The 21,285-nt window shown below is 40.7% G+C and overlaps 1 protein-coding gene across 8 annotated transcripts in view; it reads left to right on the top strand.

The window, feature by feature from the left end:
- The window catches only part of FGFR2 (fibroblast growth factor receptor 2), a 90,389-nt gene extending 77,761 nt beyond the window's left edge, over positions 1–12,628 (top strand). For all 8 annotated transcript variants that reach the window (XM_075423854.1, XM_075423853.1, XM_075423852.1 and 5 more), the window contains 5 exons: positions 2,634–2,756; positions 4,120–4,190; positions 6,018–6,155; positions 6,982–7,087; positions 10,854–12,628. In XM_075423854.1, coding sequence (XP_075279969.1) covers positions 2,634–2,756; positions 4,120–4,190; positions 6,018–6,155; positions 6,982–7,087; positions 10,854–11,018 — 603 coding nt within the window. In that variant the 3' untranslated portion in view covers positions 11,019–12,628. The remainder of the gene's footprint in view (positions 1–2,633; positions 2,757–4,119; positions 4,191–6,017; positions 6,156–6,981; positions 7,088–10,853) is intronic.
- Positions 12,629–21,285: the final 8,657 nt, after the last annotated feature.

Raw genomic sequence — 21,285 nt, 5'->3', positions numbered from 1 at the left:
ACTAGCTCTGTAAACATATTGTGGCTTGGTGGACGAGCGATCCCGAATACCCTGGGTGGTGTTTGGACCCAAGGTCTAAACCAGAGCAGCAGATATTGATGATAAGTGCTTCCTGCAAGGTGTGGAGTGGTTAGTGGGATTTATACCGATTTCCAGTCGTGTCCACTTCCAAGTGTGGAGCTGTTTTTAGCCAAGGACCAGAGCTGAGTGTAAACCTCCAGTCCTGTTGTGTGCAGTCATGGGGTTTTTTATTGCTTTTCTGCACTTACAGAAGAGGAATTGAGGTCTAATTTTGTTTTCATGCTTTTGTTTTGAAACAGTAATTCTTGGTGTAATAGGTTAGACAGGGCAACATGCATGGTAGCAAGACAAAATCGAATGGAGTAAGCATGAATAGTGTATTAGGTAAAGCACCTTAGGATATCTCTTTCTAAGATTAGTGAAACATTTTTCTGGCAAGGAACCACATCCCAAGAAAATAGAGCTGTTGTGAAAGGAAAAAAAATAAATCTTTTGATTGGCAAATCTTGAGAACAAGCTTCCACCTGGGAAGCTCTGAAGTGCTGCTGTAGGACACTGCCAAGAAGGTGTGCGCTCGCACAGACGCACGCAGCAGAGCCATTTCATCCTTGGTTCAGTTCCTTTGCAAAAACACTTGATCAGCGCCGCACCGAACTTGACGGAACGTGAAGCTTTGTGCAAGGCAAAGGGAAAACAAAAGCAGCACATAGTAAAACTGCGCACTTCGGTTCTTCAGATACCCCGCCATTTCTGTGTGTATTTCACTAGTTCTTTTCCCCTTGGGGATCCATTTATTGAGCTGGAATAATTAGAGAGCTGGTCTTCTCACGGTATTTCCATTGTGCAGGAACTATGAGAAGGACAGTGTTCTTGTTATTTCAATCCAAGAAATGGCTCACTGAGACCTCAATTGAAAAAAAAAATAATAAAGAAGATTCCTGGGCACCTACTTTTTTGCCTAGCAAAACGCTTTCCCTTACAAGCAATTGTACATTGGAAATGGGATGTTATTTCTAAGTTGGATGGATGCTTTTTAAAATTCTGCTGATGTGTCCTTTCCATTGTTCCAGTACTGTGCAAGAACCAGAGGGGAGCTCCAGACACAAGGGCTGACCCAGATCATTGCAAAGAGACAGTGAATCCATCAGAGACAGACGATAACAGGGTTTGAATCGTTGGGTGTATTCACCCTGAGGTGTTACGTGCTGTCTGAGATGCTCTGCGGTACCACTGGCCTGTCGCTCCAGCAAGGCACAGGTCTGCTGTGGGTCCTGTGTCGTCCCTTGTATTCTTACCAAGATACCTTAGGTATCACAGGGCATCTCAGATGACAGTATGTGCTTCTATTTAGGCAACTAAATTGAGTTCCTAGCGTCTTGGAGGCTGTTCTTGTAGGGTTTGAGAACAGGGGCAGGGAAGCAGGAAGGCTGGCCTGTGTTGTTTCTGCTACCATAGCATTGCTGACACTGAGTTAGAAGACTGATCTGACGCTGAAAGCATGTACTGTTGTCTGGTCCTGTGCACATGAAGGCATTGCTGGAGCAGGTTTTTCCTGGCAGTTCCCCATGGCTAACCCAGTGAGGAGCAGAAGCTTTGTAGGCTCATTTTACCCAGGCGGGATAAGAGATCTCAGAAAATTGCTGGGGCAAGTTATAATGCCAGAAAGAAATTGGCTGTTGTACAGTTTTTTTTGTAGTGGTTCAGTCCAGCATGTCTATGCACATGCTGAAATAAAAAGGGTGACAGAAAGAGTAATCCAAAATTGAGGAGGTGAAAAGAAGAAGGGATATTTAACTTGAAAGGAAGTAGAGTATCCTGGGGGGATTCCAAATGCGATGTGTGTTACCATGCCCCTGCTGCCACCTTGTATCATCCCTAGTAAAGCTGTTCAAACACAGCAATAATATCACAAAGTCCTTCCCGTGTCAAGAATTCAGGATAATGCTGACATGAAGGAAAAACCTCTGAGGAGATAACATTTTGAGTGTCAGTATCAAAGTTGTTTAAAAAGCAAACAGCCCAACCCAGATTGGTGTGCCTTTTTTTTTTTTTTAAATTACATTGTTACAGTCTCATGGTTGAAGTAAATACACACACCCTAGACATCTAGTTTAAAATTATCTACTGTGGGTATATCTTATATTAAGATCTTCTATATTGAAAATGGTTGCGCGGATCCAGACTGTCAGGTTTTAGCTCTGGTGAGACGATGTAACTGAAGAGCAGGGACATAATAAAACGCTCATTAACAGTATTTGTAATGAAAGTGCTGCAATACCTGTACCTGGGCATGTGTAGCAGAGCGTGAGTCACAGCGTGGCGCGGTTTGGGTCACCACCCAAGCTGTCAGCCTTAGCAAAATAGAAGTCTTAAATAAACCAGGCTTTTCTGAGAGGCTTCTTAAGGCTGTCGTTCAGCTTGGAAACGCCGGCTGAGGGGATGGATTGCAGTCATGAAGACAACCGTATTTCGCAGGCTTGTAGTAAACGTGTGGCTTTCCCACCTTGTTGTTGGCGTTAAAATATGCAAAGGAGACTTAGGTACGGTGTAGAAGTAATTTCACTTTTACAGCAGTTTATTTCAGTGGGCCTTTTTTTTCCTTTTCTTTCCAGTGTATCCATCGAGACTTGGCTGCAAGAAATGTTTTGGTAACTGAAAATAATGTCATGAAAATAGCAGACTTCGGTTTAGCCAGAGACATCAACAATATAGATTATTATAAAAAGACTACTAATGTAAGTGGATGGTTTTCTTCTCTCTGGAAACAAGTGTTTCTTTCAATGATTCACTTCAAAACTATGGTTATAAACTTAAAGGGCTTCTTGTACAGCAGCCTCACTTTTCATCGCAGACAGAAAACGGGGATCAAGGACGTAAGTGTTTCTGTCCCCTCTTACAGGGACAGTTAAAGAGATAACCAAAAGGGCTGTGTATGGTATGATTTGTTAGAAATGTATAAATACAAGGATTGTTTTTTGTGCATCCCTGGCTCCAATCGCTTGAAATAAGTGGAAATATTCCTTTTGATTGCTGCTGATTTTGTACCAAATCTAGGATCTTGAAAAACACTGTATAAACAGTGCTAGCAATAATCATCATAAAAATCCTGTCTATGTGTGGTAGCACCACACACAGCTTTATGCCTTTTGCCTGTACTTAGCTTGTTATGTATGAGTTGTGGTGGTAGAATCAAAGTGGGGTTAGAGATTGGGAAAATTGGTTTTTACTCCCCATTCGGTCACCATTTTGGTGTTCAACCTCTACTGAATTGAGAAGATAAAACATTTCAGATGTGGTTCTTGATGCCTAGTTTGAGCAGCTTATACCTCCCTTTCGGGGCATCTCTTAAGATCCTGACCAACTACACTTGGGTTTTGATGGGAACCTTGCAGAACTCATTCAGTTCTAATCTTTAATATTTTGCATAAATAGTAATTATTATTAACAATCATGTTAAGTGGCTTACCTATGAAAATAAAGCGCTAAGCGATTAATGGCATTTTAGTGGTAATATTTGCCTACGTTCAAAAGACAGAGCACCCAGGTACGGGCCCATCAGTACTGGAGGGAGCTGAACCTTCTTCCTACTGAATTTAGTGCGATTCCTGGGTGCTGAGCACAGCAGCCGTTGTGTGCAAAGCAACAGGCGGTTGTGACCCTGTGAGCTTGGGGCCGCTTCAGAAGGTGGAAGAGGAAAACAAAATTTTTGGATTTAGTGATCAACTTATTTTTTGAGTCAGGACTGCTTTACAGAGGATTATTGATTTGGTTTTTTTTGTCTTTAAACAGCCATAACGATCTTTTTAATTTTGATCTGCTTATACTGTCGTTCTCCTAGCGAGCAGTCTGGGAACTCTTTTGGTGCCCTCAGTGGTTTTAATTTTATCTTCAATGTTTACATCCATTTTTTCTTAACGGTCTCCCTACTTTAGCCCATTTTACTATTTTTTTCCTGAAAATTTTAAAGGTAGGTTATGTTCTCGTTTGCATTAGTCTATACCCTGAGGATTGATTAATCCTTTTAAAAAATTGCTGTTCAAATCATCCTGTAAATTGCTGCCATTTTAATTTTTCTTCCCTTCCCCTCCAAACTTGCAGGGACGGCTTCCAGTAAAGTGGATGGCTCCAGAAGCTCTGTTTGACAGAGTTTACACGCATCAAAGTGATGTGTAAGTGGCCTTGTCTGAATGGGGTTTTTGGGCCGTGGGAAGGAGGGCTGTTTTTGTTTGTATTTGTAAAAGTTTGAGATATTTTAGATGTATTTTTCTGTTGGCCTTTACCTTTAAGCGTTTTCATTCTGTTTCACATATTAATGATGGAACAGGACTTGCCCTTAGAAAGTGAGGATTTTATGGTAGACTGCTAACCAGTGCTCTGTTACTAATCTGCCCAGCTTCAAAGCACATGAAAGGTGGAAAATGCTAACCTCCTTCTGTCAGTGCGGAAGTTTCCCCCCTTGAACTTATTTACGGATGTGCAGCTACAAAGAGTCTATCTAATTTGCTTGGCTTTTGACATACTCTGGACTTCCTTCAGGTTTTTTTTTTTTTTTTACAAGAAAAAGAAAGAGGGAAAAGAAAGAAAGAAAAGAAAGTTCCTGAAAACTTCCTGTAAAATTTTCTGCTAAAATTAGGTATAATAAAACATAGGCTGGATATACTGGAAAGGTTTTCTCTGATTTTTTAGAAGTGGTGCTGCTTCCCAGCAGTACTTCGCATGTAGTAGGAAATCATTGGACTCTGACGCTTCAGAATCTTTTAATGTCTGCCCAGAGTGGCTGGCTGATGCAACCGCTCGGGATTTATTCTGCTTCCTATTACAGTTTCCTAGGCCCATCTACGGTACTCGCGTGAGTTGTGCTGGAAGTAGACGTGTATTTTTATGCAGTGCAGATGAAGATCTTATGTTTTTTATTTCTCCAAGACAATCTGTTAACTGTAAAGGGCTGGATGCTTCCCAGCACAGGTGTAAGAGGTTATGCATGTCAGCGCAGGGTTAAAAAGTAAAAGGGCAGGGTGGAGAAAGTAAGAGGTATCTCCTCTTTCTGTGACCGGGGTGCACTTCCCGAGCTGCTCTTTCCTTAAGAAAAGCATTTACTGAGGCTTTTTCAGCAATCTTTATGTTATTTACAAAGGAAACTATATACACAGGTTAAGGGTGGATCAAACTTTTGTTTTAAAAGAAGGTCTTGGCAAATATATTGAAGTGAATGTGAAGTAAACTACTTCACTGCTTCAGGACTGAAAGTCAGCTGGAGCTCCTCAGCAGCCACGGAGCACGAGGATTTCGGTGCTGGAACTTGGAGGCTCTTGGCCCCGTGGTGCCTTTGAAGGCGGCTAAAGACAATATTATTGCAAGTCTGTGCAAACAGTTTACTAAAATACACGGCTGCAAAGCTAGGAGAGCTGCGGGGAAGCTCGGGAGCCAGCGCAAGCTGCGTGCTGTTGCTCACCTGGCAAAGCTGCCTTCCAGAGAGCCCGCGGTTGCCAGCAAGGCGTGATCAGGCAAGCTCAGGAGGAGGTGGCAAGCAGGCAGGAAAACTGGCTTAAAAAGATCCTCCTTCATTTCCAAACAAAAATGCGTTAGAAAAAGTCAAAGAGCAGAATGATGTAAAATATTTTTGTCTTGAACAGCCTGCTTTTTCCACAATATCCTGCCGCGTAATTGCAGACCAGCTCCGCTGTGAGCGTTCTGTAAATAATTAAGCTGTGAAGACGCAGTTCTTTGCGGTAGCCTTGGAAACTGGGGTGCTTGGAGCACACCAGACAAAGGTGAAGAGCGTGTTTGAGAACATGCTCAGCTCAGTCCCTGTTGCTGCCCATTCACCTGATGCACTGCACAGACCGATGTGTCCCGCTCAAGGCCCTCAGAGTTGAGCAGACGCTGGTTGAAGCATCTCCTGAAAGGGACTGGCAGTCGTTGCATCTGTCACAGACACATGTCTGTTTTCATCAGTAAGGCAGATCTCCTGACGCAGTTTTCTCTTTCATTTGTAGTTGGTCATTTGGTGTGTTAATGTGGGAGATCTTCACGTTAGGAGGATCGCCCTACCCAGGAATCCCAGTGGAGGAACTTTTTAAGCTGCTGAAGGAGGGGCACCGAATGGATAAACCTGCCAACTGCACCAATGAACTGTAAGGACCCTGATTTGCTGTGCCAGCATTGACAGGCACAAACCATACCCAATTCATGTGGTTAATGTTGCCCCCAGCAGAATCAAACATTTTCAGAGTTGCCCCAATCTTAAAACTGTGGATATGTGTGTATGTAGTTATGTAAAGAAAAGATATGAAAAGGTCGTTGGGAAATGTTTGGCAGAGGATACTTCTTTACACACCCTGCTGTGATCCCGTTGAAAAGAGAAGTGGTCACCTACAAACCAGTCTTCATCAGTGTTTTTACACTTACACGTGTTTTATTTTACTCTTGTGAACATGAAAATTCCTAAATGGCGCACACATCACTAATCCTATGTAAAGTATGTCAGGCTGGTATTGTGCACAACAAAATACACTTGGGAACTTCTGCATTAACACCACATTATCTCCTGCTGATGAGGGGAGAGTATTTTCTCTTTCTGTTATTTCAGTATAGCCCTTCACTGCTCTTACATTTCTCCCCCCCCCATTTTAACTTCTTCACTTTGCAAAGGCTGCAGTCCCTAACATGCAAAAATATTTAAGCATGTGTAAATTAATAGCATTGAAATTCCTGGGACAGAAGGCTACAGAATTAGGTCCACAAAAAGGTAATTCAGACACTGGGCAGGAGAGATACAGGAGTAGAAAAGCACCTTTGAGGGCAAGCAGCTTTGTGCAATTTTGGGAAAGACGGCGGTCCACGTGTAGGGCTGTGTGCTCACTGCTTTACTTGTGACGAAGAACATTGACTGTGTATGAAAAGGTTGACGAGAAGGATGTGTGACTTTAATTAAGCCAAGAAAATGGATATTTCTTACAGCTATATGATGATGAGAGATTGCTGGCATGCTGTGCCTTCACAGAGACCAACTTTTAAACAGTTGGTGGAAGACTTGGATCGGATTCTCACTCTCACAACTAATGAGGTAGGTAAATTGTTTCCCTCCATAAGCTGCTGATCAGGACAAATGGTTCAGGAGGCAGATGGAATTTATTCAATTATGAAATCCTGCTGAAGTTCTCTTCTTGTTCTGTTTGTCGTTGTCCTCTGAGGTTACACGCAGCTAAACTATGTATCCTATGAAATCCTTGGTTTCTTGCCATTATGCCTGGATTTATGTAACTAAACAGAAACACGTCTTTAAAGTGTTTTTGTTTATTTCTCATTGCATCTTTTGAAGTTTTTAGCATAGCAGTATCGAGGGACTACATGTGGCAGGTTGAGAGGCGATGTTTACGTTTCAACATGAATTTCATCTGAAGGAGGGATGTAGAGTTCATGGTGTTTTTCATTTATCATCTCGGTTTGATTCCCAGCCGTGATATCTAGGTCAGAAAAGGAGAAATTGTCAATGGTAGATTTCAGATTATATGTCTGAGAGTGAATTAAGTTCACTGAAATAGCTCTCTGTGGAGGGAATGAGGACCCATGGGGAACGTGCGAACAGCCATCCAATTATCCAAAGGTCCTGCCTAACACTGCTTCAGGTTGGCATATATGAATGCAAAAAGGTTTCATTTGAAGAGCATTCTTTCAGAGGTCTGAGATATTATTAGTTTTAGCAAGGAACACTCTGATTAGGGTATTCACGCAGGAATCGGTTCTCAGTGCTGAATCACACGCACCTGTGAGGAAGATCAGAAGTGATGGAAATGTTGATTCTTTTGGTGGAAATTTCTTTTGAGAGAAAATAGTTGATGTCCCAGAAACATTTTACAAATTCCTGTCATTTCTGAGAAATTATATGTACAATGAGAGGGGAAAATAAGAACAAAACCTCTACAGAGGAAAGTTGCAGCAACTTGTTTTGACCATTTCAAAATAAATTCTTCAAATTTGCTAAGATTATAGCAGTTCTTTATAAGGGGAGAGAAAAGGGAGAAAACAAAGACTTAGATCACTTTATATTGGTCCGCAACATTACTTTTTAATTTTTCAGGATTGTTGGAGAAATAAAAAACAGATTTTTAAGCAGCATTAGGAAAGGCTGTATGCAGTAGAGATGACAGGAGAACCTGAGTAAAGACATGCCATTTTTTATGATCATCCTTTGCCCAGTAGATCAGGTCGAATGAGATTCTTGACTTCAGTAGCAGCTATAAATTTATCTGGATTCTGTTTTGTATGGTTTACCCTAAGAAGTGGCCCCTTCAGGGATGGCTCAGAGATGAGGCAGGAATCAGCGCTCCCTGCAGAGTCGGAAATGCAGCTCTGTGTACCGTTACCATTTTCCCCTCACCCAGTACCGATGGCGTCTTGTCCTGCCTAATTTATATACGATTTCACAAGACCGGTTGGAGGTGGGCTGGCTGCCACAGCGGAGTGCTGGGTGGCTTGGACTGGGATACACATTTGCAAATTCAAGAGGGAGGGCCTGGGCTGCAATTCTGAGCCTGGGAAAGGATATTGCTTTCTTTTTTCTTGAGTGTGTGTTTAACCATCTTGCCTTCCCAATTCCGTACTGCTCATGGACCTGGAATGATCTCAAAGGTAACCTGAAAAGGCCTTTAGGGTTATGTAAATTACTTTAGACTCGAATCGTAGGAAAAAATGGCTGGAAAAAGCTCAGGAACGCATCCAGTTCGTCTGATCGGCCTACGGCAGGATCCACTATACGTTTGTCATTCCTGACAGATGTTTATGTAACTTGTCCTTAAAGATCTCCACAGCTGTATTTCCGCATCGTCCCTTGACAGGCTGTTGCTTTGTTTCCTTAGCCTTACTTCTTGAAAGTTTTTCCTAATCTCTAGTCTTTCAACATAAGACATTGCTTTTGTCCTATTTGCCCTGAACATAGAAAGCAAATTATTTCACTTGTCTTTGCAGCACATTTTATGTTCCTGAAAACTTGTCATGTTCTCACTCAATGTCTCCTGAGAACTCCAGCATGTCCCACTTCCTTCCATAGCTTGGAGACCTCTGATTTTGTGTGATCTGCATGGTTTTCCTGCAGTGCAGGTCCATCATTCATCAGTGTGACAATATTTCTGCTTCTCCTCTCCACAGTGACACTTTCCCTTTCGCCCCAGAATGACACTGTTGCTACAGGGTCAGCCTCATTTACCCAACAACTCAAAGAGTTGCTGGGGCAGCCAATAATACCTTCTTCTGCATTTGTGCAAGTAACTATTTCTGCTTAAATGGTAAAGTCTTGCTCTTCTCAATGGTGAATCATCACCTGTTGGGTTTTCTTGCTGGTGTTTTGTTTTTTGGACGTTTTTTTTGTTGTTTCTTTTTCCCCAAAAGATGCTATTTGCCTTGTTTCACGGAGTAGTGTGCAACGTTTCCCTGATCTGCATGAGCAGAAGTCACCAAGAGTCAGCGTGATGGCTATGTAGTTATATCAACACCAGGAATCAGCCAGATACGGGAAACTTCTTTTGCCCCTTATGTGACTCTGGCCCTGGACACTGGATAAGGAGGCTGGAGAGGGGATAAGGATCCAACCTTCAATACTGAATTTATAACTGCATTTGCATCAAGACTTTTGATATGACGAGCCATGCCTGATATCCCATGAGAAAGCCCTGTTTCTTTGAGTACTGGAACACTTTCTTCTTCTATCTGTCTAGAAAGTGGTTGATGGTTTCTGGTCACATAGGACTGGTTTGCTAATAAATAAATACGTTCAAGATTGCCCTGGTGGATAAAGCCCAGGCAGTAATCATAGCTCCAACCTGCCTGCTCTTGCTGCGTGCTACATTTGTTGGCATTTTAAAAGTTACGTTCCACCAACCCCCTCCCTTTTAAAATGGTGACCATTTTTTTAACTATAATATGAAAATGATTGAATGCTGACTTAAAAAAACATGTTAGCCGAAGAACTAAATTACCCCAAGCCTAAGCACAGCAGCATAAAATACTGACTGAGGTGGAAGACTTCTCTTGTCAGTACGATCATAACTTGTGGTTTAGCAAATGAAGAGATTGCATTTAAATGAATGCAGCTGCCTTTAGAAGTTGAAAGAGAAGGAACATTTCAAGGGGAAAAGTAACTTTATTCTCTTGCCAAAACTGTTGTTTCTAGCAGAAGAGCCTTAAACCAAAACTTGGATTCAGCAGATATTATTTCCTTTTTTAATGACTGTTTTGGTCATGGCTACTCTGGGACACACACATATGCACACACACGAATATGTATTATAAAAAACTCCAAATCTGGTGAATTTAATTTTGTTTTCCTTTTAGTTCTTTTTTGCACGTATGCCACTGCATGTTTAAACATCAATTTAATATCAAAGAATATAAAACAGATAATTCAAAGTGACCAGAGGAATAGAAAGCTGGAATTATCTTTCACTCTCCAAATCATTACCATGTGCTAAAGAAAAATGGTTCTATTTAGGAAGACATTTCATTTTTATCATTGTGAGTGAAAAGTCCTCTTTTGATGTGGTTGGCATGTTTATTTCCACTGACGCGGCTAATGCTGGTGATGTTGGACTTCAGAAAAGTACCGTGTACTTGCTTTTTCTTTCTCTGTTGTTTATAGAGCTCCTTCTTTTATGAGGAATTTAAGCAACAGGCAGTTCTGAATGCAGTTGTGTTACAGAAACGAGTGTAGTTTTTAAACTGTTCTTTTATCTGCTGGATGACCAAGCCAAATTAAAGCAGTGGTCAGTTATTGACCAGTTTTGTTATTGTTGGTTTTACTCACCATCTAAAAATGCAGTTTATGTCTTTTGTTGTAGGAGTATCTGGACCTCAGTGGACCTCTCGAACAGTATTCACCTAGTTATCCTGACACGAGGAGTTCGTGTTCTTCAGGTGATGACTCTGTTTTCTCTCCTGATCCAATGCCGTATGAACCTTGTCTTCCCAAGTACCAACACATGAATGGGAGTGTTAAAACATGAAAAGAAATCGTATGGAGGAATAAGGACGCAAGAACATCAAGCTACCTACCATATACAAAATAAAATGTTTTCTCCAGGATATTAATGTTTCTGCTTGTACATATTAAATAAGGGGAAAAAAAAAGGAAAAAAAAAAAGAAAACTTGGAGGAAAGCAGTCAGATCCTACATAAAGAATCTCGTGATTTGCAACTTTGAAATACTCCCAACACAGAAGAATGTTTATGAGCTGTGACTAGATACCCATTGCTATCAACTTTCTGGCTTCCTGTAAGCTGCAACAGACTTTGTTTGTACAACGGACCAGTTGGACTTGAGGCAAACTCTGGGTCTGCCTTTCTTGTTTATTTTGTAATATTTGGAGAAAATATATGTTGGCACACACTTACAGAGCACAAATGCAGTATATAGGTGCTGGATGTATGTAAATATATTCAAAATATGTATAAATATATATTATATATATTTACAATGAATTATTTTTTGTATTGATTTAAAAATGGATGTCCCAATCCACCTAGCAAATTAGTCTCTTTTTTAACAGCTATTTGCTAAATGCTGTTCTTACACAGAATTTCTTAATTTTCACCATCCAAAGGTGGAAAATACTTTGCTTTCAGGGAAAATGGTATATCATTAATTTATTAACTAATTGGTAATGTACAAAACAGTTAATCGTTTATAGGGTTGTTGTGTTTTTGTAATTTAAATGGCATTTCTATGCAGGCAGCACAGAGAACTAGTAGATATATTGTTCAGACTTTACTAGTTTTCAGATCTTTAAAAAAGAAATATTTACAGTATATAACTAATTTTGGGGAATTAAACTTTTGATTTATTTGTGTTAAAAACTGCATTGTCAGATGATTATTCTTATCAAAACCAAATCCTCTAACAAGAAAGTCTTTTGTTCTCACTACCTGTCACTTTAACAATTTAACTCTTTCGCAGTGTTTCCTGTGGCCAAAAAGCAGAATCATTCCACGTATGAAATAGAAAAAAAAAAAAAAGAAGAAAAATATTAAAGAGGGTTCCTAAAGTAAGGAAAGACATTAATTTGTCTATAACCATAGCAGAACGTACTGCTCTAAAAGGAGCTGAGCTTCTGTCCTGACTTGCACATGCATCAGATTAACTACAATTCTTTTCGCTGAGTTGGATAATAGGTTCCAGATCTTTTGGCCTGGATCTTTTGCCTTTTAGACTACCCCTCAGTTGTAACTGAAGTTAAAAAGAGAGAAGTTGTTTATAATGACAGTTTGCCATAGGAATATCAGCATCTTTTTGAGGGATTAATTCATGCTGACTCCAATATTTCCTTCTGATCCATTCCATAACAGTAGGTGTAGCACTGGCCTCTGCTGAAATATCACTCTTGTTTGTATCTTTTTACGGAAGTCTTGCGTTTTTACTTTCAGAACACTCACACTGATATGGCCATGCAGTATGAATGCAAATTACACTGTTTTATGTGGCGGTATTTGTTTTGTTTTCTTCTTTTTTTTTAAATTGGGTAAAAGAAGAATTGAAATCTGTTAACTTTTGTACTGACAATAAAATGTTTCTACAGATATTAATGTTAAAATTACAAAATAAATGTCATGCAGCTTATTTTTCCTAATCTGTTGTGTCATACAAAATGGTTTCCTGAACATCGAGTGATGGAACACATCCAGAAATGCTTCCTTTTGACCTTAACTTAGATCCTATATTACAAAGCAGTTCTTTCAGGAATAATACTTTTGCCTCTGTCTTATAAAATGTCTGCTCATGAATAACACGGATTATTTGAGTGAAACATATGTAAAATCTTTGGTATTTGTGGGGTGGGACACTATTTGCTGGAAAATGGTTTGAACTGTTCTTAGTATAGACATAAAATGTATTCTCTTTTTATTCAGTCAGCCTGTATCCTTTAATTAGCGAGGTTTATCATTCGTATTAGAGAGGTTGGAGGACCATTTGTGTAGAAGATTTAAAATAATTGTAACAGATGGAAAACCTCAGTCATCATGGAAAGAGTATCGAAGGTTTGTTTCTTTTTTTTTTCACTTGAAAACAGAAGGAAGACATACCAAAATAGCTAATGCTTGAGACCGAAATGGGAACTTTATGGTAACGTGACTGTTGCAGGTTAGCCAGAACGTTATTGAACCTAGTCTTCACCACGTGCTGTAAAAGTTCTCTCTTCTTTTGACCAGAAATCCTGTACCAATCCCAAGAAACTTTCTGAAAAAGTGCCTGTTAAAAACTGGTGTTTTCCAGCTAAGAATTATCTGACTGAAAAAATTCCCACTGGCTTTACTAAAAGAATAATTCCCTTTTCCCATGACATGTATTACTATTAGCAGCAATGGTAGCTACTGTCTGACAGAAACCACAACGCTCGTAATGACACACGTCTGGTCGTAAGATTCTCTTAAAGCGTATCAGAAGATCTTGAATCTTGCTTTGCTTGGATTGAAATTAATTTAAAAGCATCTACTTTGAGATCTTTTTAAAATAAAAGTATGTAAACACTCAGAAACATGAGGGAAACTAGCTATTAAATAATGTAAACTTAGTTGATTACCTTTGTTTGGTTTTAAATAGTTTATTTACTTTTCATTTGTTCATTTTTATTTTAGCTCTCAAAGATTTAGATTTGCACCTTGGAGATGGACCACAATTTCACAAACACAGTTTCTAGGGGAGAAGCAGAACATCTCTTGTGTGTGGAGTTTCAAGAGCAAATTAGGCAGCAGAAAATAAAATCCAGCACAGAAATTTGTCTGAAGGGAATATGTTCCTTATTGTCCTGCCTACCTTTGACTCTTTCATGAGAAGAAGGGGTCAGGAATTTGGATTGCTATCTCACCTAAAAAGAAAGTTGCTACTAATGACGGGAGCAATAATGAGTAGCATTATGTCAGGAACTGAATTTATATTGATGTGGATAATGAGGATTACGTTCTGTGTAAAATCGGTTTCCTGCAGGACCTGATTGTTTCTTGTCCTTCATTTAAGTATAATGCAAATCAACTTTGCATAATAGATGAGCAAATATGGATGTAGAATTGGGGTTTGTTATGCACAAGCCCATAAACAAGTTCATATTACCGGTTTTGGTTTTTTTTTACCCACATTTTTACCGTAATATAGCAAGTAGCATGGGTTCTATACGTCAGATAAGAATGTAGATTCTGTTCTGTCACTTTTTCTGTTGATATCATGTCATTCAATATCTGTTTTGTTATGCTTTTACAAAAGCAGGAGTTGAACTGTGTTCTGAGTTTCATATTTGTCAGAAGACAAGTAAGTTTACTGTTTTATTTCTGGAAGTAACATGAGCAAAGCTGTGTAGAAAATCTCACAATTTTCATGTGTAGCCCTTGAGAGAAGAGCACCGCAAAACCCTGAGGTCGAGAGGCCATCTTTCTAGTGAAAAATTCAGTGATCTCAATCTAATTAATAAAGCCAAGAGAAGGTTAAGAGTGGTCTTGATCAAGGTGTAAAAACCGCTTTTAGAGTGAAATGCTTTTTTATAACAAAGGTCTCTTCCATAAAAGCTCCATATCCAGCCTGAAAGGTGGAGTAAGACCCATCCAGACAAGGTGGGAGGGCACGCCCTTTGGATGGTAGAAGTAGTCAGTGGTAGGAGCAGCGTACCCATGGGTGCCATCAATGACCTTCTGCCAGTTGGAGGAAACGGGATCTCCTGCGGCTCAACACTGAGCAAAATCCACCAGTCAAGTGAGCTGGTGGTAATGTTTCCTCCTGGCCCCCAGGTCTGTGATGGGAATGCCATGTCATGCAGGTCCTGAACGGCAAGTTTTGGAGACTTTCTGTAGTCCAGGAAATTTCAGTTGTGTGCGGAGTGGCTGCTCGATCAGTGTCCGATTGTTAAGGGAAGGTAGAGAACTGTTAGAAGACAAGTTCTAGCAAACCTTCCAGAAACCTTCATATGCTTTAGTTTTGTTTGGGTTTAAGTAGCTTAGCATACTCTACGGAAAAAATGAGGCAAAAAAGTTGCTGTTGATAGAAGGAAAAAAATATAAGCCATGGAAGGGAAAAAAAAATCCAACCAACACTTGTTTTTGAAAGGTCATCCATCCATTTTGTAATCAGGAAGTTCTGTATCTGCATAATTTGATCTAATTATTATAACCATATTTCATTGATTTTTCCACAGTGAATGTAATACATTTGTGACACGGAAGCATAAGTCACCTCCAACAATTTGCGCTTGGAAAGACTGTCAGCCCTGCTGTGCCTGTAAATGACTCCGTGTACTTCTGAGCTTTTGTCGCCATGAGTTCTCAACGTTACAAGCAGATTAAATGCAACAGACTTTGTGAAGGAATTCATCTTTTTAATCCCCTTTTACCTATCCATAACTCCTGTTAACTAGATTTTCCGTAAAACTCCTGAAGGAGAGAGAAGCTGGAGGCAGTCATTCTGTTCACAAGGATGCATGGAGACAGAACGAGGGGCAAGAGGCAGCGGTTTCTTCGGGGTGTTTCTGTCTGGATTTTAGAAACCATTTATTCACTGTGAGACCACTTGGATGCTGGGAGAAGCTGCCTAGAGAAGCAGTGGAATCTGCCTGGCCGTACATATTCCAGACTTGGCTTGACAGGGCTGTGGATAACCTCGTCTAAGACCCTGATTTCAACACAAGGTTGGCCAAGATGATCTCTGGGGTCCCTTCCAGCTGAGAATTTTCTGTGATTTTGCAAACCTGCTTTATTGGCCAGAGGTAACCCAGGTCTGCAGAGGAGCTCTGGAAAGCTGCGCTGGCTCATGTTGAGGTTGTCAGTGGGATGTATTCTTTAGTAAGTTCAATTTAGTGATGCATTTAACAAGAGAGTGATTCCCCTCTGCTAAGGCATTTGGATTTTAGAAGTCGGGTCCGGGCTTGCTTTTGATTATCACAGTTGGCCAAAGATTTTCCAACTGAATTCCTATGCTGTGGAAAACACTGGTCAAAAGCTTTCTAAAGCACGAATGCCTTGCAGGTGATGAAGCATTTTGACTTTATCAGAATGACATGACCCTATCAGAGTCATCTTGCCAGAATGAAATGAAGTCATTTTGTGTTGCAATTATTTAATAATAGGCAATAATTTATAAAACCAAAGTAAGAATGAATTTTTTTGATTTTTATCAAAACAGAAGGGGTAGACTAACTACAAGTGACTCTTGAGTACTGCAAATAATCACACCTTTAAAACATTTTATTTCCAGTTTAGGCTGATGATGAGTTTTTTTCCCCAAATGCCAGAATTTCCTGAGGAATACACTTCTACGTGTCAATGATGTTTATATTGCTCAGAGCGCCTATCAATATTTTGATGGGCTTTTTCTGATGCATTGGCTATTGTCTCCTACAACCAGATCGCGAGTGAGGCCAGGAGCCATTGTATCTCAGAAGGGTTTGTGAGGAGCCTGGTACCATTTCTACTAACCAGCACAATGAGTTGGGACGAGGCTGCCTCCCCTGAAATTGTCAATTACCAGGCAAGCTTTTCCAAAGCGCAAAGGATTTCCAGGGAGGAGTAATATTTCCTTGTGGCAGAGGAGCAACTCTTCTGCTATGGCATCGTGCCTTTGAGTTGTCTGAGGCAACAAGAAGAGAGTGGAGAAATAGGACAGCAAACAAGGGACCCCGTGTCACTGCTGTCTGGAGAAATCTATGGCCCATTATACTGGAACCAAAGTGAATTACAATTTGTGGAAAAGAAATCAATACTGCCAAGGACTGTTTTAAAGACATCTCAGGGAAGATAGCCAAGGTGCAATATTTTGTCTAGACATGTTTCCCTGGCACAGCCATAATTTCTTTTAGGGTATTCAGCAGCTTACAGTACTTTCTTTTCCAAAAGTGTGTTGCCACAGAGATGCACAAACTGACAGCTGAATATGGCTGTTTTGCGAAATTCGGTAAGTGAGGGATCTGCCATGGGAGTGATGGTTCGGGTATTCAGAAGGGCAGGCTACATCTAGGTCTGGAAAGAGTGGGTGTGACACCCCTGGAGAAAATGGAGTTGCATCTTCTTACATCATGCCTGAATTTCAGGAGTTACGTGTTGTGTCCTAAGTGCCAAAAGCACTTGAGAACGGTTTGCCACCAAGAAAGGTTAGTGGCAGTGCTCCCGAGGAAACTCTGACCACGCATACCTGTGGCTGGCCTGCGATGAGTTTTCCTGATGAGAGCAATTAAGCACTGTGGCAGAAGGACGCCCTTGTTCTTTGCTCGACCAGCTCTTTTTGGAGAGGATAGGACAGAGCCCACAGTGTGCAATTTCTGCTGGTGCAAGATTAGTTCAGAGATGAGGGACCTTTTTGGTGCAACCTTCGTGCTGGTGGTGCAGAAGATGCATGTCAAGGCCTTCAGCTGAAGGGAGAGTGATGGTCTGCTTCAAGCGAGCAATACGCTGCAAGAAAAGAGGTGAGAGATGAAAACTTGTGCAGTTGGCACTGGCTCTTAATTCAAAGTGTTTCCTTATGAAACTGTTCATTTTCTCCTCATCAGCTCCAGGAAGCTGCCAACCCAAATGCCTGTGTGCTCATCTCCTGTGGAGCTGCCAGTGGGTTTGAATGCAACTTGCCTGGCGCATCCAACTTTTCTGGATTTTCTTTCATGAATACTCCCTCTTCTCACCAGTTTTCTTGACTATATTTCACTTGCTTTTAAATAATTTTATTTTTAAAAAAGTATTTGTATTTTTCAGGTCACAGATTTTTGGGGAAAAAAACCCAAATGGGTTTCTGCTCGGAAATTGTAAGTAATAAAAAATTGCCTATATATTTTTCCAAATTCATATTTTCCCTTTCATTTAAAATTTCCAAGACTTATTCCCTGACAGCTGTTATAACAAATGGTGAACTTCTTCAGCTGATGTAATCCAAGACTTCATTCATGTCAGAGGAGATGCAATATTTATTTATCTGCTGGTCACGGAAGTATGATCCATTGGTTTGTTTTTTAATGTTCGGTAGCCCTTTTTTTGGTATTTTTCAGTTAAAGTAGTATATTTATCTCTTATTATCTACAGAGACTAGATCTGTAGAAAAATTTTTATAGGTCCAGCCTTACAGGTTGCTCAATCATGAAGCTAATGCCATATAAGCGTTCAGTAGTCACGTAATAGACGTGATCATGACAGGGTTCTGGAAAAGTCAATAAAAATGGTACTAACCAGACAAAAATTCTGAAGGAGAAATGTTTTCATTGTGAGTTATAAGTGTTGGGTTTTTTTTCCCCTTAGTATTTGGCAGCACTTTGCTTGCTCCTCATTTGACTTTTTGCCTCATTGTTCACAATTACTTTGTGGATCCTCATCTGGTTTACTAGTTGGGAAACAACAGTTACATTCGGGGCGGTTGCAACAAGTCTTAAAATCACCCCAGAATTTCATGCCCACTCTCTTTTGATACTGACTGCCCTAAACATGAAGGGTGTCACTTGGATCCAGGCTTGGATCTTGTAATCTTAATTTTTTTGTGTGTATGTAAGTAAGCTTCACAGTTACGTAGTATGTGCGCTGAGCACCCTTTGTTCTTGGTGTTGCAATAGACAAGGAGGAAAAATCTGCTGTGGTTTTCTTTAGGCTGTGTTTCACTCGTTGCAGACAGATGAGAAGGGAAGAGGCAGCATTCCCTTGCTTTTGCTAGTGCAGTGTTCCTTTCCTTTCTTGCTGGAGCCGCCTCCACCTCCTGCCCTCACGTCCGCAGCCCAGGGCACACGCCACATCAGTAGTTAAAAAACATACATCCTCAAAAACTTTCGTATTTTGTTGAGATTTCTTTGCAACTTGACTACAGACAGCCATTGCTCCATTAATCAACTCCCTCTGTTTAACAAATGGTAGATTTCTGGTACTACGTTGATGAAACCAAAATGCAATGCAACACAACCAATCAGTTCAGCTGATGTTTCCAGATACTGCTCACAAAATCCTTTTCAAATGGCATTAGAGCTGGGGCTTCAAGAAGCATGGAAAACAAAGAAAAGATGACAGTTTTTCCAGGGTGTTTTCAGTCTCTCAAAATACACCCCCAAAGGTCCAATGCAGTTTTTAAGAAATGAAGGGCCAAGGGGAAGACAAGGATCTAGGGGTTTACTTTCAGTCCTAGAGTAGGAGTTGGGGGTAAAAGGAGCATCAGCTGATGCAGCGGTAAGTCACCAAATTTGTATGGTTTCTGCAGGCACGATGTCTGCTTTCACTCGGAGTGGCACAGCAGTCATGAACAATGTGTTCCTGTTTTGGGAGGAACATTCACACTTCATTAATTAATAGCAAAGACAGAATACAAACATGGTGAAGCTATACAGTGGATTTGTGAGCACTTTCTTAAATAGCGTCGGAGTTCTTGATTTCCACAGAGTTTCTATGTATGCCCATAGCCTAGCAAACGACTTCCAGAAAAGTACCATCAAGCAGAAATAGCTTTATTTATTTATTTATTTATTTATTTATTTATTTAAGTGCTATTGAATGCAATTCTTTTTCCTCAAAGCAGCTGTGATAGTCACGTAGCAAGTCCAAAACATTTTGCAGTTTTATTCTTCCATCCATTGCATACGCTTTGGGAAGAAATGCTCCTTATTCCTTGAGATTACACACATTAAGAAATGCAGTGTCAGTATGGTTCTTATATCTGTTGCAACTAGAAGCACACGCAAATTGGTATGTGGTCTTCATAGAGTACAAAACCAGAAAGATACTCAGAGAAGAGTGCCTGTGCTCCTTATGCAGTCCACATTTTGAGTTGATTCTTACATCAACAATATATTCCTATACACACTGGGGGAGCAATGTCCAAGAGCTATTTAACCGAAGGGAAAAAATGTGAGGGTTTTCAGACAATGAAGGAAATTGGGACTCAACTTTCACAGCAATAAGCAAACAAAGTTAAAAAAAAAATAACCCTTTGTCTTTTTGCTCGATCTATTAGGTCACTTCATAAATATTTTGGTGTTTCTGGAACCTAATTCTGTTTGATAGTCAAGGCCATTAGGCATTTTCGTAAATTTACTTTTCGTTACAGTCCCATCTTTAGCAGAACTTCTGTTTTGAATCTCCTATGGAGTTAGCACCCAAGACTCACCATAAAAAAGTAACAAGGATGTCTCTCAGCAAACTCTATGTATGTTTGATGCCATTAAAAGTAGGCCTTTTGCCAGTAGCCACATGATTACATTTCTTATTGCACCAGAGTAACGCAGTGAGGAAATTGTCTCCTTCTCTAAAGCCCCACATTGCGCTGTTCTTCAAAAGGCAAAGAATATGTGGGGGATGCCATGCTTGGCTTTAAGGGGACCATTTTGAAAAATGAGTATCACACACTGGTAACCTTCTTCTGAAGGTAGAATGGCCATGGACATCTAAAGAGCTGTGAGCATTTCAAATGCTGGGACTGTGGGTGTGTAGGAAATTATCACTGTGTGTTTATCCCCCATGTACTTGGCTATTTCATAATAAAAATGAGTTACAGAGAAGTTGCACGTGAAAGGAACGTGCTGACCACTCAAACAGGCAGCCACCCCTCCAGAGACATGATGTCCCAGTCATGAAGAAGATGGCTCCAGAGCTGGCAGCCGGGCTGTGTCCTAGTGCATATGGCTGTGGGCGCAGCAGTCAGGAGCTACAGAACGGAGCTGCCTCACTGCAGCGATTTTTGTTTCCCGTAATTAACAGAAAAAAGTTGGTTTCTCTGGAATCTTGTGGTGACCGGTGTGCTATGGTAAGCACTCGCATATGACGTACTCTAAACTTAGTGTGATAGGAGCTTTGCTGGTTGCAATTCTGGATCAGTTTCTTAGACTACCAAGCCCAATGGCTTTCAGCTACCGGTGCTCGGTTCCTGGAGTAGTTTGCTGCTGTTTGCTGTCTCCAGAAGGACTGCTGGGAGGCTTTGGAGGAAGGCACTACAACTCCAAATCCAAGTCCTGGAGAGGAACCCTGCTTGTAAGGTTCACCTTTTCTCCATGAACACCTTCTCTGCTCCTTGGTGCGGCACCAACCACCCACAGCTTCTCTGCCGACAGCAGCAGTATCAGGGGAAGCAGCAGCTGGTGGGGGTAAAAGTGTGTTCTCCCACATTTGCTTTTTCCCCCAAAAGAGACTCCTGTCCTTCTTAAAGCTCCCAAAGTCACGTGGGCCTGACCCACAGCAATAATGCTGGCTGCAGGTGCCGGCAGCTTTCAGCCTGGCCTCACTGGCTACTTTTACCTCCTTTTACTTCACTTTACCTCCTAAAAAATGAATCTCAATTTTGTTTTA

This window comes from Opisthocomus hoazin, chromosome 6, assembly GCF_030867145.1.
Source record: "Opisthocomus hoazin isolate bOpiHoa1 chromosome 6, bOpiHoa1.hap1, whole genome shotgun sequence".
NCBI classification, from domain to species: Eukaryota; Metazoa; Chordata; class Aves; order Opisthocomiformes; family Opisthocomidae; genus Opisthocomus; species Opisthocomus hoazin.
Note: the sequence above shows the minus strand (reverse complement) of the source record. Positions and strands in the feature narration are given on the sequence as shown.